We start from the raw sequence: 16,537 nt of genomic DNA on the forward strand, positions 1-16,537 counted from the left end.
ATGCAGATATTTAATACGCAATAGATTTCTATAAAATAGCCAATTCACAAAGACAATGGTCTTTAGTATTCACTATTTCTACATATGCACATACAATCAATGTTGTGTATCAGTGACAGAAATAAACTTTTCCATTAAGGGATGATATCTGTCCCCTTAAATTTATTTCAAGGGGCATTTTTTTTTTTACCTTTATAAGAGCAATTTTTTTCTAGCCTTATTAAATGTATGCATCATCTTTCATGTCAAATTATTCAATTTAATCAATAAATGCATTTATAATATGATAAGTTTCAGGCATGATCTCTGTCTCAATTCTGAAGGTCTCTGTTTGTGTCATGATGTACCAGAACTAAATTGTTTTGTGTTCTTGGTATGTGCTGTTATGAGCATTCCTAATCACCCCGCCTTTCGTCCTCACTCACTCTCTCGGTTCTTCTACTTCTCTTATTATCTGGTAGACTACACGTCTTGTAGATCTTATATCACTCAAACATACGTAATAGATGTTTTGATTTGATCAATTCTAATATAATTCTTGATCAATATTTATGTGTGTATATATACTATGCTTTCTGTATCATTAAACTAAGAACCTTTCACTGAACGATGGTGTCAGTCTGACTTCTTCCCGAGCTCGGACGAGAGGAAATCAGCCAGTGCAGCGTCCAAATTCTGGTTCTGTGACTGGTATCGGACAAAGAACTTAACATAATAATAGGACACTATAGGGAAATCAGTATCAACAAAATAGATCTTTTCACTGCAGTGGCACTGAAGCTGCATCTGAATCGGCATTTAGAAGTATTTACACAGACTATTTAATACAGCTCAGAGGTGGCATGAACGCATTTAAACTGAAATTACATAAATAATGTTATGAGAATAATGTTTTCAATTTTATCTATAAATTACATATTCTGAAAATAGAAATAAAAGTTGGGAAAACAATGAAATGACAATTTTATATATGAAACTAAATCCGCCAGTAGATGGTGACAAATCACTGTATTAACAAGTGATTCATTGAATCAGTGAATATTTGCACCTTATGTAATAGTTGTGTACGAGTCCCTCAGTTGTCCTCACTGTGAAAAGATGGATCTCAACATCATATAACCGTTGTTGGAAAGAGCTCAAACATGCAGAAGATGCTGGAAAAGCAAAGAATTTGCAGGACCTGGAGGAGTTTTCTGAAGAACAATGGGCAGTTTAACTGCTCAGGACAAACAAGGGAGTCATGAAAAACTATCACAAAACATAAACACAGTCGTGGTTCAACCAGGTAACGACACACGGTGACACACAAGAATCAAGCGTGTGTAAACTTTTGAACGGGGTAATTTTTATAAACTCATCTATTATCTTGTGGACTATATGTAAACATCTGTTATGTGAAATAGTTTATTCAGGACAGGACTAAATAAACAACAACATGGGATTTTTATGATCAATCTTATTTTGTTAAGTTTATTAAGATTTTGTAGGTTCTGCAAGGGGTATATAAACTTTCGACCACAACTGTATACCCACCCAGCTACCAACACACACACACACACAAATTCAACCACTTAAAAACAGTAAGAACTTTTAAAAACAATTAAAAATATACTACAATATGAACCTTTTAACAAATTAACAAATAGCGCAAAAAAAAAAACCAAAACACACACCACAGTTAAACCACCCTAGATACCTTCCTTTTGTGCCCACACTCTCGGTCTGATGCCACCTTTTCATGGTCCCCTCGACCTCCATCTCAGTAGCATTAGCCGTGAAGAGGTTTCTTTGCACTGCGGCTTTGGAATAAAGCAATACATATTGTAAGGTCATTATAACTCTTAAGTCAGTGTGAATACTGGATACTGATTGGCAGGAATGTGTGAATTATAACTGTTTATTGCACAGGTAGTTCCAGTCAGTTTGATCACCGTTATAATTTCTAAATCTAAATCTTTTCACACTATCTCTGTGTCTGATTTATACTGGGCAAAATTTCAGATCCAACGACCTAACTAATGGAAATTAACGGTTATTTTAAACTTCTAATCAAAGTTTGCGCTTCTAAATCAATGACAGCTTTAACGTTATTAATTGTGGAAAGACCATGGTATAAGCGGGGTAATCCATGGCTAAGTGTGCATTAAACGATTTGAACAAGTGGTTCTTTGCCTCCACATCATGCATTAAAATCGTTTAATGCACACCTAGCTGTGGGTTACCCCTTACATATCATCAGAGAGAGAGACAGCTAATTCTGTATGTAAACAGATATATGTAGCATATATTAAATATGTACTATGGATATAATGTGTAGACCAGATTTCAGAAGACTAAAGGGTACGTAGGAGGTAGTGGATAGAAACAATAAGAGCGACAGCACAACTGATAAGGTAAATATAGAATGATTTATATACAACTTAGAGTGAGAGAAATTAAACATGTACAATATATATATAATATCCTAGGGTGCACCCTCTAAGTTAAGCCTAAGATTTTATATATATATATATATATATATATATATATATATATACACACACACACACACACACACACACACACACACACAGAATATAACAAAACTTAAATAAAATATAATCACATCCAGAATTAAAATGTCTTTTTCAATGTCTCTGCAATTTCTTTTACTCTGAATGAAGGCACTCCTCTAGAGTATTTTCATTTGTAGTCCTTTGCAGAAAAAAAACCCCAAAATAATATAAAATAAAAATACTGTCCTTCAAGACACGGTGGTTCTGGTTGGGTGGCTCGCCATCAAACTGTTGAAAAATTGTTGTAAACTTCTTCCCATGGAATCAAAAAACCTGACCTGTATAAACAGTGTCAGAATCAAGCTCCAGTATTTATACTGTATTTACACAGTAGATAACCAATACATTTCCGAAAGACTATGATATCAATACCAATAGGGTTAAAAAAGAGCTCATCTACATTACCATTATGTTTTGAAAGAGGCCTTTCCAATTTACCATTATGTTTTGAAAAAGGCCTTTCCAATTTACCATTAGGTTCGAAAGTGGAGAGAGACAAAACAATTTAGAGAGACCTTGGTCTCACTCTTATCTCGCGGGGTCAGCTTGACTCAGCTACCCTTATAAATGGCTCCTCATGGTTTTCTCTTAAAATTAAGGCCTTCCTTGCAAGACAAGAATCTTCACCATCTGAATTATGAGTAAGTTACATTTTTCTGTATTTCTGGTTTATAATTTATTTTCATATTTGCTCTATATCTCTATTTTATATATAGTTATACTGCTTGCAAAATGGTTTACTGTACTTCCTACTTCATAATATCATTATATTACCCTTCTACTATCCTACTACTCTTTATTTTTATAAAGAGTATTTTATAAAGAGTATATATTTTATTATTATAAGATATTACCCTTATAATATCTTTATACTCCTTTTTATTATTCTTATAAAGTTATAATGTTATGTGTATGTGAGAGAGAGAGAGACAGAGAGTGTGTGTGTGTGTGTGTGTGTTATGTCTACATGCCTGCCCTTGACTGTACGAGAGTGTGTGTGTGTGTGTTTGCACTCCTCAGCTCTTATACTTCTTTTTGACTAATAAACCTTAGTGTGTTACTCTTAAAAGATCTTAAAGTGTGAATCCAATTCGTCAATATCCGCCTAATACCGCTTCTGTGTGTCTAGGTGCCCGTCGTCATTTTTCCTTCTCTTCTCCCCCCGATACAGAATCCATCCCGTGAATGTGTGTATTGATGCCTCTACACAGACAGACCCTCCCTCCAGCTTTCAGTCTGAGGATGATGTCACCTTCTCTGATCTGGGCTCTGACCATTCTTCCCTCTTCTCACCTGTCAGTCCGCCCTACTCTCAGAGGTCTCCTTATTTCACCTTTGCTGACTATCCCATGTCCCCAGGACACACCCCATTTTCTTCCCCCTACCGCTCTCCTCAAGATTACGCACCCACCAGTCCTGTGAATTATCAGTAAAATGACATATTATTCATACTAGGTCTCCCTCATGTTTATTTCATGTCATTTTTATCCACAACAATATACATATTACACACCACGGTTTAAGTATTTTAAATTATAAATTACAGCCAGTATCCTTTTTATACAATTCAAACAAAATGGAGCAAAAGCTATGTGCATTGAAACACGTAACAACTAACACTTGACATAACTGAATATAACTCACATTTATACAATGCAATTTAACAATTTAATAACTCAGAAGTAATGTGACTCAAAACACTTTTGGAATTAAATTCGAATTGACATTATTAACATGGTTAAATGAAAGAGAAGAAAATAACCAAGAAATGCAACATGCTGCATCATAGCTGTATTAGCTTAGCAGAGCACTCAGCACCTAATTAATTCTAAACTTAACTCACCAAGTTTTACGTCGGATAAAACTACAAACTGAAGTTCCTCAGCACTCCAACTGGCAGTAGTATTGTTTCGACTTTTGGTTTCGCTCTTTCAAACAGTTAATTATAATATATAATTATAATTTAGGCTTAGATCCCGCCTGTCAATCAAGGCAGGATCTACGTGTAAAATGGTGTTAATTGGTCGAAATTATCTACATGAAACATTTTAACTGGTTCAAATAGCGTATTTGAAAGTATAGTGGTTTACATTCTGATTTATTTTTAATGAATCTATATTGTTTTACATGCGGTTTTAAAATATTCATTTGTATACATTTTCTAGTGGGCTAAATATACTTATCAATCACGTCCTCTCTGAGTTGGAGAGTTGCCAGTGAAGTCTTTCTATAGACTCCCCTCCAATCGAGGTTCTTTACCAGGGAGTTAGCAATCACCCTCTTCAATATGCGCCAGGTGCAGTCGTGCACATCCACCCCGTCAATAAACGCCAACCAGTTTACCTGAAACCGATTTTTTAAAAAACAATATAATATAAAATAATATAAAAAGTAATAATTAATAAGTATGTATTGCCTTGTCAACTGTGTCAGTGCTTCTCACTACTCCGGCCATTACCCTGCCCTGCGTGTTTTCCATGTTTTCCTCCTCTACCAAAGATTAGGTCATAACTCTTCCGTCTTATCAAAGTGGTGTTGGATGTTGTGCTTTGACTACGAGTGTGTCATTTTGAGAAAAAAGAAATGCTTTCAGTAGCTGTGTAATTGTACAAGCAATTGTTAACAAAAAAATAAAAAAATTCTCACCAGTTTTTACTTGTAATCTGGGCTCTGTTGTATCCTTTGCTCCAGACTACGCAGTTGACGAAGGTCTTGCAGTAAAAATTCCTCAATATCCAAAGGCTGCACCTGGACCTCCTGTAGTTGAAGCAATCTCAGTGGTTTGTGGTGTGGTTTGTAGTGGAGTGGTCCAGCACCATCTCTAATTTAGTCAGCACCTCCCTCAGCATGGCTATGATAAAGAAGTTAACAATATTTAAAAATGATACACACTACAAAACTATACAACTCCATCCTTAGTCTTATTCCTAACCTATACAAATTCCAGTAATATGGCTGAGTGGAAATCACAGTTGGGCCTACCTGGTTCTGATGATTGCTGGGGGGCCCCTCGTAAAGTCTAACAGCCTGGCTGCACTACAAGAGAACACTGTGTTAAGGGAAGTGAGGAAAATGTTCTACAAAATTAATACCTACAAAAGAAAGTCAGTCAGAAAGCAGAAGAATACACTCACATGGCATATCATCCATCGGCTGCCAGTTCTCTGTGAACAAGCTATGTGCTGCTGGTGGTGGTGCTGCTGGTAAAGTGGTGGTGGGAACAGGGGTGAAAGTGGTGTTTGGGGTGACTGTGGGGAAGTTAACAGTGGGGGCAGATGGAAGAATGTGTTTGGGTGGTGTGGCACACATTCTCTGAGTCGAACAAACAATGCTCCTGACCTCCAGGGGGGCCAATCCGGACACTCCTCCTAATAAAAAATTTAATTGATCAAAACTAAATGTACACTTATAAAATATTGACTAGATTGCCAAATTCTACAATGTTTCATGAAAAATACAACTTTAAATATGACCTCAAAGCATCAAAGAATAGTAATAGTGATGTGCTGGACAAATATCTATATGTTTTACACCTTCCATGTGTCTGACTGGAGGTCTGAACAGGTCCTGCCCTCTTTGGCTTTCCTCCTGCCCTCTTTATAGCTGTCTGTAAAATACAGTTGCATTTAAACCTTATTCAGTCCCTTACGGATTTGTTTATAGGGAAGTCTTGCCCAGATCAATATGGCAGACGCATTGGCAAATCATAGCAATGGGCCAAAGCGACCAATGTTGCGTCTATGTATGTCTGTGAGTGGTACTGATCGCCTTTAAACACGCACTAACATAGGGCCTCAGCTGCTATGTGTGAGAACGTAACTCTCAACATTGAAGAATGTATTTTCTGAGCACACAGAGCATGCTGCATAGATTGAAATCCCATCTGATCCAGCTGGCATTTGAGAATGACCTAAATAGAAGATTCAAGGAAGAATGGAAGGAGTTACTGCTGAGGGGGTTACACTCATCTAAGAGAAGACTGAAGCTCTACTGAGTAGGCTAAAGGTATGATGAAATATTTTTTCATTGTTTAGAGGGCTAGATAATTGGTTGTATTTATTTTGTTATTTCACTTTATTGTTATTGTTTGTCACCAGGAACAGTTCAGGCTGTTCAATCCTACCTTAAAATTACGCATCTGTTAAATGGGTTGCAATGAGTGTGTGTTATAGTAAAGCAGGCACAATTAATTGCTTTTGGTGATGGTGGTGGTGCCATGGTAACTAAGATGCTGGTGGTCTAAGATGTATACCTATCATAGCAATCGTGAGTCGTGTTTTCGACTAGGTCTAGGCTGTTTTGCTTTTTATTTTAGGTAGTAAGATTATTCAATGTGCTGCCATCTGTATGCTGCTCTGCAGCTTTTATTTTCATCTTATAGTAGCAACATGTTTGTTTACGGCCCAGAAAAAAATGTGTTTTTGTATCTGGGAATACTTTGCAATATGTTATCAACCCCTTTCAGTTATTCAAACACCCCCTCTTCAGTACTCCACTGGTGCCAGTTCTGGTATATAGATATTTTTTTTTAAATATGGTTCTATATGGTTCTTTACCACCAGGAGTAGTGTCATAACTCCTGGAAAACTTCTTGTTTGCATGTACATACATGCTGTGACCTTACTACAAAGACACATGGTCACACTGCAATAACATACCATGTCAACAGCTATGACACCAAACAACTCATAACTAAACTAATTCATTAACTGGATTACTAGCAGCAGACTGAGTTTGGAGCCAAGCTCTCTACACTTCCTACTTTTTCTCAGCTGAGACATTTCCCTTGGTCGAGTATTCTTTGCATCGCCCATCGTCTGATGAACATCAGGCCTGTGACATCTCCTGATAGCAAGGTTCAGTGGTTTTACCTCCTCATAATGGGTTCTACACCACTGAGTTTCCAAAGTGGTGCTAATATGCACTCATGGGCCAGAGTAAATCTCCCACCATTCAGATCAGTTCCATAGCCATGTGGCTAAGCATCCTCTTCTTTGCTTATGGCAGTTGGTAAACAGGAAAAAAAAATTCTCATAAAAATAACAGACTGAGATTTCAACCTGGCCAATTCCCAACCAAGTGGGAATTCTTGGAACCAACTGTTCCAAGAAATTTGTTACGTCTTTTACAAAGACGCATTCAAAGAGTGAGCAGAGGGTCACATACTTTTTAGTTCTTAGTTCATTAGCAGTACAGTGGGCCTTGTCTGATTATTAAAGCCAGCCCCTTACATATGTGAAACTATCAGATGTTGCTTATGTTTTGGTCAGATAGGTCAGAGAAGAATGACCAGACTCACAGGAAGGTGACGGCAACTCAAATAACCACTCTTTAAAACATGGTGTGCAGAAAAGAAACTCAGAATACAGAAAATGTCAAACCTTGAGGCAGATGGGCTACTGTCAGACAAGAAGATGAATATGAGGCTACAGTGGGCACAGACTCAACAGAACTGGACACACTGGAAAAATACCATGCAGTGTTTCTTCAGTTGTTAACTGTTCAACTGTTTCCCCATTCTAATGCATCTGACATGGTTGGCTGATTGTATATTTGCATGAATAAGCAGGTGTGCAGCTGTTCTGAATAAACTAGCCAGTGAGAGTATTTGTATAAAAAGAGCATATGCATTTATATGTCTTTACTAGCTGTAGTAATAGCATATAACAGTTGCATGTAATGAAGAAATAAGATAAAATATTTGCAGCACAAAATACAACTTTTAATTTTTTTTTCTTATGTTTTGCACTGACAGTTGAGGAAACAACACCAAACAGGCACTAAACAGGCTATTAAAATCAGAGCTTATTTGAAATGGCCTTGCTTAGTGTAACAGGTCAATCTAGGGCTGAGTGTGTTCCATCAGTGAAATTCAGATGTAACTTATTCCCACTAATTAAAGCCAGACATTGCCAATCGAGCCTCACATGCGCACACAATACACAATTACACCCAGGCCTACATGAAAGCTTACCCAGGAAACAGGCACTTTAGCTGGGCAGAAAAAATCAGAAAACGGCACAAAATTATACCCAGGCCTACATGACATCTCTGCCCAGTAGCAGTTCACTTTATCTGGGCAGCAAAAATCAGAAAACTGCCCTAAATTACACCCAGCCCTACATGACATCTCTACCCACGAGGAGATCCCTTAAAATGGGCAAGTTTTCTGGAAAAGTCCCAGAAAAATAGAGGCCAGGTCATATCACATGCATGCCCATCAACAGATCACTTAGAATAGGCATGTTTTCCAGAAAAGTCCCAGAAAAATAGAGGCCCAGTCATATCACACCAACAGATCACTTAAAACGGGGAAAAAATCCGGAAAAGTCCCTGAAATTATAACAACAGCGGAGATCCGGCTGGAACTCGCTCATTTTACCCAGAAAACAGTCACTTCACCCGGAGAAACACAGCCTGGAAAGCCTCCTGGTGCTTATTTACAGGGAGATCCTTCTGGAACTCATCCATTTTACCTGAAAAAGATTCACTTCACCCAGGGAAACACAGACTAGAAAGCCGCTTGGTGCTCATCTCTGGGGAAATCCGTCTGGAACTCACTGATTTTGCCCGAAAAAGATTCACTTCACCCGGGGAAGCCCAGCCCGGAAAGCTGCCTGGTGCTCAGTTCCGGGGAAATCCATCTGGAACTCATCCATTTTTCTCGAAAATAGTGTACTTCACCTGGGGAAGCCCAGCCCGGAAAGCCGCCTGTTTCTTATCTCCAGGGAAATCTGTCTGGAACTCATCCATTTTTCCAGAAAATAGTGCACTTCAGCCTGGGGCACTTCACAACCCCATTGGGGGTCCATTACCAGGCACCCACACTTAAGCACTCCCCCCCCCCCCCCCCCCCGGCTTATTAAACTCAGCATGCACCGCAAATCCTCTGGGTCCCTGGGATACCAAAATCGTGCTCAGACCCATGGGATAACTGGTTGGACTTAGAAAAATTTCTCACTTCAAAAAAGTTTATATGGGAAAAGTTTAAGTATAGCCTTAAGAACCCATGGGATAACTGGTTGGACTTAGAAAAATTTCGCACTTCGTAAAACTTAAAGTACAGCCTTATACGGGAAAAGTTAAGTACAGCCTTATACAGGGACTTAGAATTTTTTTTTTTTTTTTTTAAGTTTTCCTAGTTATCCCATGGGTCAGCCCATGGTATAACTTTGACTTAGAATTTTTTTTGTAACTTTTCACAGTTAAATGGTAAATGGTGCACTTATATAGCGCTTTTATCCAAAGCAGTTTACACTGTGTCTCATTGCACCCATTCACACACCAATGGTAGCAGAGCTGCCGTGCAAGGCGCTAACTTGCCATCGGGAGCAACTTGGGGTTCAGTGTCTTGCCCAAGGAAACTTTGGCATGTGGGCCTGGAATCGAACCACCAACCCTACGATTAGTGGACAACCCGCTCTACCAACTGAGCCACAGCCGCCCCATGGGGTGGGGTCAGCCCATGGTACAACTGGGACTTTTTTGTAACATTTCACAGTTATACCAGGGCTCAGCCGATGTTATAACTGGGACTTAGATAATTTTTTAAACAGTGTAAGCCCACTGTATGACTCATGATGTGGGACTTTGGATATTTTTAAAGTCCCATGCTCGTGTTTCACCCAGCGGGCCTATAGCTGAGATTATACCGGGGTTTCACGTCTCGATGCTTGGCCCCCGGCGCACCTCTGGTGATGGGTTTTTTTTCTGACGTGTCCCCCTGGAACATGCAGAGGGCTGTGGCAGTGGAGGGCTAGCCGCGTAGCCAGGGCTCTCAGACAAAAGATTGGATCGAGGGCTGACTTTCAATGGATCGCAGCGATGTAGCTACTCTGCCACTCACAACATTCCGGCCCAGAATAAGGTCGTTTACGAGTCATTTAGCACGACACGGCATATGTTTATATGTGCAATTTATGTAAAAATGTGTAGATCTTATTTAGTTCTGTGTCATCTCATGTGGTTAGCGTCTTGTTTTATGTAGCACCATGGTCCTGGAGGAACATTGTTTCATTTCACTGTGTACTGTACCAGCTGTATATGGTTGAAATGACAATAAAGCCACTTGAACTTGACAAATGCCATTGTAACAAGATAATCAATGTTATTCACACACACACACACACACACACACATATATATATATATATATATATATATATATATATATATACATAAAGGAGGCCACTTAGGTGCAGAACTTGGAGCGTTTTATTCAAAACCGTGTGTGAAGGTGGGAAAAGGGGAGGTGGAGTGAGGTGCTCGGGGGTTGGTGTCTTCCTCATCTGTGTGGAGGGTGTGGTGTGGTCTCCCAGGGGGGTTGAGGCCTTTTCTGGAGCTCTGGGCTGGGGGAGGCAGCCAGGGAGCAATGTCTTCCTTGGAGACGGTCCCTCCCCTTGTTAGAGGAGGAAGGCCCTTTTGCATGCTCTGGTCAGCTGCTGGGTGATGGAGAGCTGCCGCGCTGATTATTAGCTGCCAGTCATGTGTGTTTCTTTGGCCCCACCTTGCAGCCACTTGCTCTCGGGCTGTCCAAAACATTAGTGGTGCTGAAGTGGAGCTGCTCTTTCAGTATCATGGCAGCAGTTGTGGAACGAGCGCTTTTCCTCTTTTGTGTGTGGGCTGCCGGCCTGTAGTCACAATATATATTTATAAAGACTAGGCTTCTCTAAGAAGACGCCATTTTCCAACAAGCAGCCTTTCTAGTGCGCAGATTGTCATTCTACCAGGAAGCAGAGCGGGCGAATGTAACCTTACGTGACCTTAGGGGAGCAAAAGAGTCAAGATTAGTAGCAACAGCAGAATTTAACTGTAGAACTTTCTCCTCCAGCGATAAGGGATGCAGATTGCTTAAGGTGGAAACAAGAGAATTGGAGAAAACTGTCTGATCAATAGACTTCCACTTCCGGAAGGTTACTGTTTGGATGGTAGGCTCACTTGGATGATATAGTTCCAGGTTAAAGAAGACAGCTGAATAATCTGACAGTCCAATGTCAACAGATGAAAACTGCGATACAAACAAGCCATTTGCAATCACGAGATCCAGGCTATGGCCTTTGTTATGAGTCGGGTCAGTTACAAAGCGCGTGAAGTTAAAACAATCAAGTAGCGACAGAAATTCCTTAGCCGCCACAAAGTCACTCCAGTCCACATGAATGTTAAAGTCTCCCACAACTATAATTGTGTCAAACTTCATACTCAACATTGACAGTAAGTCAGCAAACTCTGACATAAAAGCTGCATGTGTCTTAGGTGGTTTATAGACTGTAGCAATGATAGTAGATATACAGTTCATCCGGAAAGTATTCACAGCACTTCCCTTTTTCCACATTTTGTTATGTTATAGCCTTAATAAATAAATAAAGTTTATAAATAAAGCTTAATAAATAAATAAAGCTTAATAAAGTTTGAACAAAGATTGAACTATTTGGCCTGAATGGCAAGCAAAAGTGAAGTGCAATTAATCAAGTCTGGGCAGGCACGAAATGCATGCAGATTCGTACTGCAATCCTGAGTGCTACAACTTTAAATCTATCTAAATGATCCAAGATCTCCTGACAAATGCAATAGTTTGTTACAGGTTCCTTGGTGTCCACTGGTCTGCTACAGGTTCCTTGGTGTCTTTGGTGTCCCTATCTCTAAGGATCTCTTCTGGAGTCTCCACACAGACACAGTAGTGAGAGCAGCCTGTCAAGGTCTCTACTTTCTGAGGAGGCTTAAGAGGTTTGGCATTTCATCTGACATCATGTCAAACTTCTACTGCTGCACCATAGAGAGCATTCTGACCAGCTGCATCACTGTCTGGTATGCAGCTGCGGTTTGTAAGCTGTTCTTCCTCTTCCTTCCTCTGACCCTTCAGAGACTGGTGAGAACAGCAGAGTTCATCACTGGAACTCCTGACCTGACTGGAACTCAGGACACTGGTGAATGTTGCTTACAAATCTGCTAACACAGGCTTATCTGTGTTAGCCTAGTCTTAGCTTTAGTGGAACACATTTACAGTGGTGGTTAAAGTTTGTGAACTGTTTAGAATTTTCTATATTTGCATAAATATGACCTAAAACATCATCATCAAGTCCCTACAAGTAGATAAAGAGAACACAATAAACTAATGTGACAAACATATTATACTTGGTAATTTACTTAGTGAGGAAAATGAACCAATATTACATATATGTGATTTGCAAAGGTATGTGAACCTTTTCTTTCAGTATCTGGTGTGACCCCCTTGTGCAGCAATAACTGCAGCTAAACATTTCCAGTATGCGTTGATCAGTCCTACTCATCAGCTTTGATGGATTTTAGCCCATTTCTCTGTACAGAACAGCTTCAACTCTGGGATGTTGGTGGGTTTCCTCACATGAACTGCTTGCATCAGGTACTTCCACAACATTTCTATTGGATTAAGGTCTGGTCTTTGACTTGGCCATTCCACAACCTTAACTTCATTCTTCTTTAACTATTCTGTGGAAGAACAACTTGTGTGCTTAGTGTAGTTGTCTTGCTGCATGACCCAGTTTCTCTTGAGATTCATATCACAGATATATGTCCTGACATTTTCCTTTGGAATTTGACGGTATAATTCAGAATTCATTGTTTCATCAATGATGGCAAGCCGTCCAGGCCCAGATGAAGCAAAACAAGCCTAAACCATGACATAACCACCACCATGTTTCACAGATGGGATAAGGTTTTCCTTTCTCCAAACATAACGTTTCTCATTTAAACCAAAATTTCCATTTTGGTCTCATCCGCCCACAAAACATTTTTCCAGTAGCCTTCTGGCTTGTCCGTGTGATTGTTAGCATACTGAAAATGGGCAGCAATGTTCTTTGTGGAGAGCAGTGGCTTTCTCCTTGCAACTTCTGCCATGCACACCACTGTTGTTCTGTGTTTTTCTGATGGTGGACTCATGAACATTAACATTAGCCCATGTGAGAGATGCCTTTAGTTGTTTAGATGTTACCCTGGGTTCCTTTGCAACCTCACAGACTATTACACATCTTGCTTTTGGAGTGATCTTTGTTGGTCGGCCAGTCCTGGGTAGGGTAACAGTGGCTATGGAGATGGTTTTGCAACCTTTTCCAGCCTGATGAGCATCAACAAGTCTTTTTCTGAGATCCTCAGAAATCTCCTTCGTTTGTGCCATGATACACTTCCACAAACATATGTTGTGAAGCAGGGTTATTATAGTTTTGATTTAATTTTTGTCTTTTGAAAATCATTACTTTTAGTATCGTGGTTTAGCAGTTTTAATATCATGGTAGTCATGAGTCAGGGGGAATTTAATTGTTAATGGGTATGTTTCCTGATATATATATATATATATATATATATTAATTAAATTATCCATCCATCCATCCATCTTCTACTGCTTATTCCTTTTCAGGGTCACGGGGAGCCTATCCCAGGGAGCATCAGGCACAAGGCGGGGTACACCCTGGACAGGGTGCCAGTCCGTCGCAGGGCACAATCACATACACATTCACACACTACGGACACTTTTAGACACGCCAATCAGCCTACCTTGCATGTCTTTGGACTGGGGGAGGAAACCGGAGTACCCGGAGGAAACCCCCGCATCACAGGGAGAACATGCAAACTCCGCACGCACATGGCCCCGGTGGAACTCAAACCCTGGACCCTGGAGGTGTGAGGCAAACGTGCTAACCACTAAGCCACCGTGTGCCCTTTTTTAATTAAATAAAAAAAATAATTTATTAAATTGGAAAATAAATCAGCTTTGTTATATCTGCAGTGTCATTACATCATTTCCCTCTGCTTAGCTATCTTTCTATCTATCTACCCATCCATCCATCCAAAAGAATGACTCTTCTGAGGCTTGGGGTCTTGATGTCAAAAGGCAGATTTTTATTAATCAACAAAGCCGAGTCTTTGGTTCAATCTGTATACATTTCTAAAACACTAATCTCATTGGCCAGCAAACACTGATCTCTTTTACCGCTAAACACTAAACTATCATATAATGGAGACACAGATGAAAGCAAGTGCAGGTATGGTTATTTAATCAGAAGACAAATCCACAGGAATCAATAAACATGGACAGGCAAGGGTCAAACAATGATGCAAACAATCCAAACTAGGCAAGGCAGAGAATCACAGTCAAGGGAATGACAAAGTCAAAAACCAGAGTAACAACACGAGATAAAGGCTTGGTAATGATAGAAATTTTTAATGAGCCTTTATTGGTCATATATACATTACAGCACAGTGAAATCCTTTTCTTTGCATACCCCAGTATGTCAGGAGGATGGGGTCAGAGCGCAGGGTCAGCCATGGTACAGCACCCCTGGAGCAGAGAGGCTTAAGTGTTGCCTCTCTGCCCCTTGCCCAACAGTAGCAGCTTGGCAGTGCTGAGGCTTGAGCCCCCAACCTTCCGATCAGTAATCCAGAGCCTTAACCGCCAAGCCACTACTGCCCCCATATACTTGAGATGAGAGAGTCTTTTAAGTAGTGTTGCGTGATTAGGAGTGTAATTGGTAGCAGAGGTCTAATTGGAACTCTGGAGATGGTGAATGTGTCTATGAGTGTGCTTGGGAGTTGTAGTTGTCTTCGGGCATATTTGTAGTTCATGGTGCATTCTGGGAAATAGAGTTGCTGGTTTGCCATGACACAACATAAACACTGATCTCATTGACCGGATCCTTCCTTTTTTTGGTTGGCCATACCTTGGCTTCACGCCACCATTAATTAAAAAGCCTACAGAACTTCAACTTCTGTATAATGATGGCTTGGTACCACCAGTCTATTCTTTTTAAAATAAATTCCATTCCATTCACATTTCCTCACAGGCAGATTCAGACTAACATAGAATAACAAAATAACATAGGCACTGAATAGCATTGGAATATACCTTTTTAAACTTGAATATACTTTTAACCATAAGCTGTAGTGGATTCATTTATTTTTACTTTTTCTACTGATTATCACTTGTTTATTTTGATTATTCATACATTAATACTATTTAATATCTTATACATTGGTTATACATGAGTGAATATACTTTGATGGTTATTGGTTGATCAAAATATCCCATACGGGCAATGAAAATAGTCTGCTAGGCAGCACTTCTCTTCAACTTCAAAGATACTTGTGCTCTCCCAGTCAAACAGCACTAATAAAGCATTGTTTTGCGAGGCAATTCTATTTAGTTTTTGTTCGTATTGCAGTTGGATGGTATAGTTGCATTTAGTTTTTGTTTATTTGGAAACTCACTTTTTTATTTCAGTTCACAAAAATGTTTTTTACTGATTAAAACTATCATAGTTTTCCTTAATGGTAATAACCTTTTTGTAAAGATCAGACTTTGATAGAGCCCTGTTCTTTAAATAAAGCAGGAAGCTCACTCACACCTGATTGTCATCACATTGATTGAAATCACCTGACTATAATTTCACATTCAAATTAACTGCTAGTCCTATAGGTTCCCATACTTTTGCTACTCTCAGATATGTAATATTGGATCATTTTCCATAGTAAATAAATGACCAAGAAAAATATTTTTGCTTAATTTTTAAATTGGGTTCTCTTTGTCTACTTTTAGAAAAAATATTGTGTTTTCAGTTATATTTATTCAGAAATATAGAAAATTCTAAAGACTTCACAAACCTTCAAACACCACTGTAGACAGGAACAGCTTTTACCTCATAACTGCATTTATTTTCATTGAATAAAAAAGGTCAAATATCATGTGCTAATATCTAGTGCTAAAGTCTGTGGGACACTTTATTATTGTGGCAGGATAAGTGATTTAACTATCCTATTTGCTCTGCTCGGGGTATGGCTTCGGCAGACCAATAAGGTGGGAGCTACCCAATTATTAAGGACCCTTAATTTGGTAGGTGTTATGTGTGTGAGTTCCTCATGCCCTGGCTTTTCAGGTTTCCATTTCCTGTCAGTCTTAGAGCGGCGCTGGTGGCGTATGCACTGTGGCGAGTTGGTGGCGGAGATCGCACCATTAG

General features: G+C 39.5%; 1 protein-coding gene across 2 annotated transcripts in view; it reads left to right on the forward strand.

The window, feature by feature from the left end:
- Positions 1-16,537, forward strand: part of si:dkey-197c15.6 (putative nuclease HARBI1) — a 64,769-nt gene that overhangs the window by 41,267 nt on the left and 6,965 nt on the right. The window contains exon 3 of one of the 2 annotated variants that reach the window (XM_053611271.1): positions 3,727-4,412. The exons of the other annotated variant lie outside the window; for it this stretch is intronic. Within the exon in view, the coding sequence (XP_053467246.1) occupies positions 3,727-3,753 (27 nt within the window). The 3' untranslated portion in view covers positions 3,754-4,412. Of the gene's footprint in view, positions 1-3,726; positions 4,413-16,537 lie in introns of those variants that run through there. 2 annotated transcript variants of the gene reach the window in all.

This window comes from Ictalurus furcatus, chromosome 23, assembly GCF_023375685.1.
Source record: "Ictalurus furcatus strain D&B chromosome 23, Billie_1.0, whole genome shotgun sequence".
NCBI classification, from domain to species: domain Eukaryota; kingdom Metazoa; phylum Chordata; class Actinopteri; order Siluriformes; family Ictaluridae; genus Ictalurus; species Ictalurus furcatus.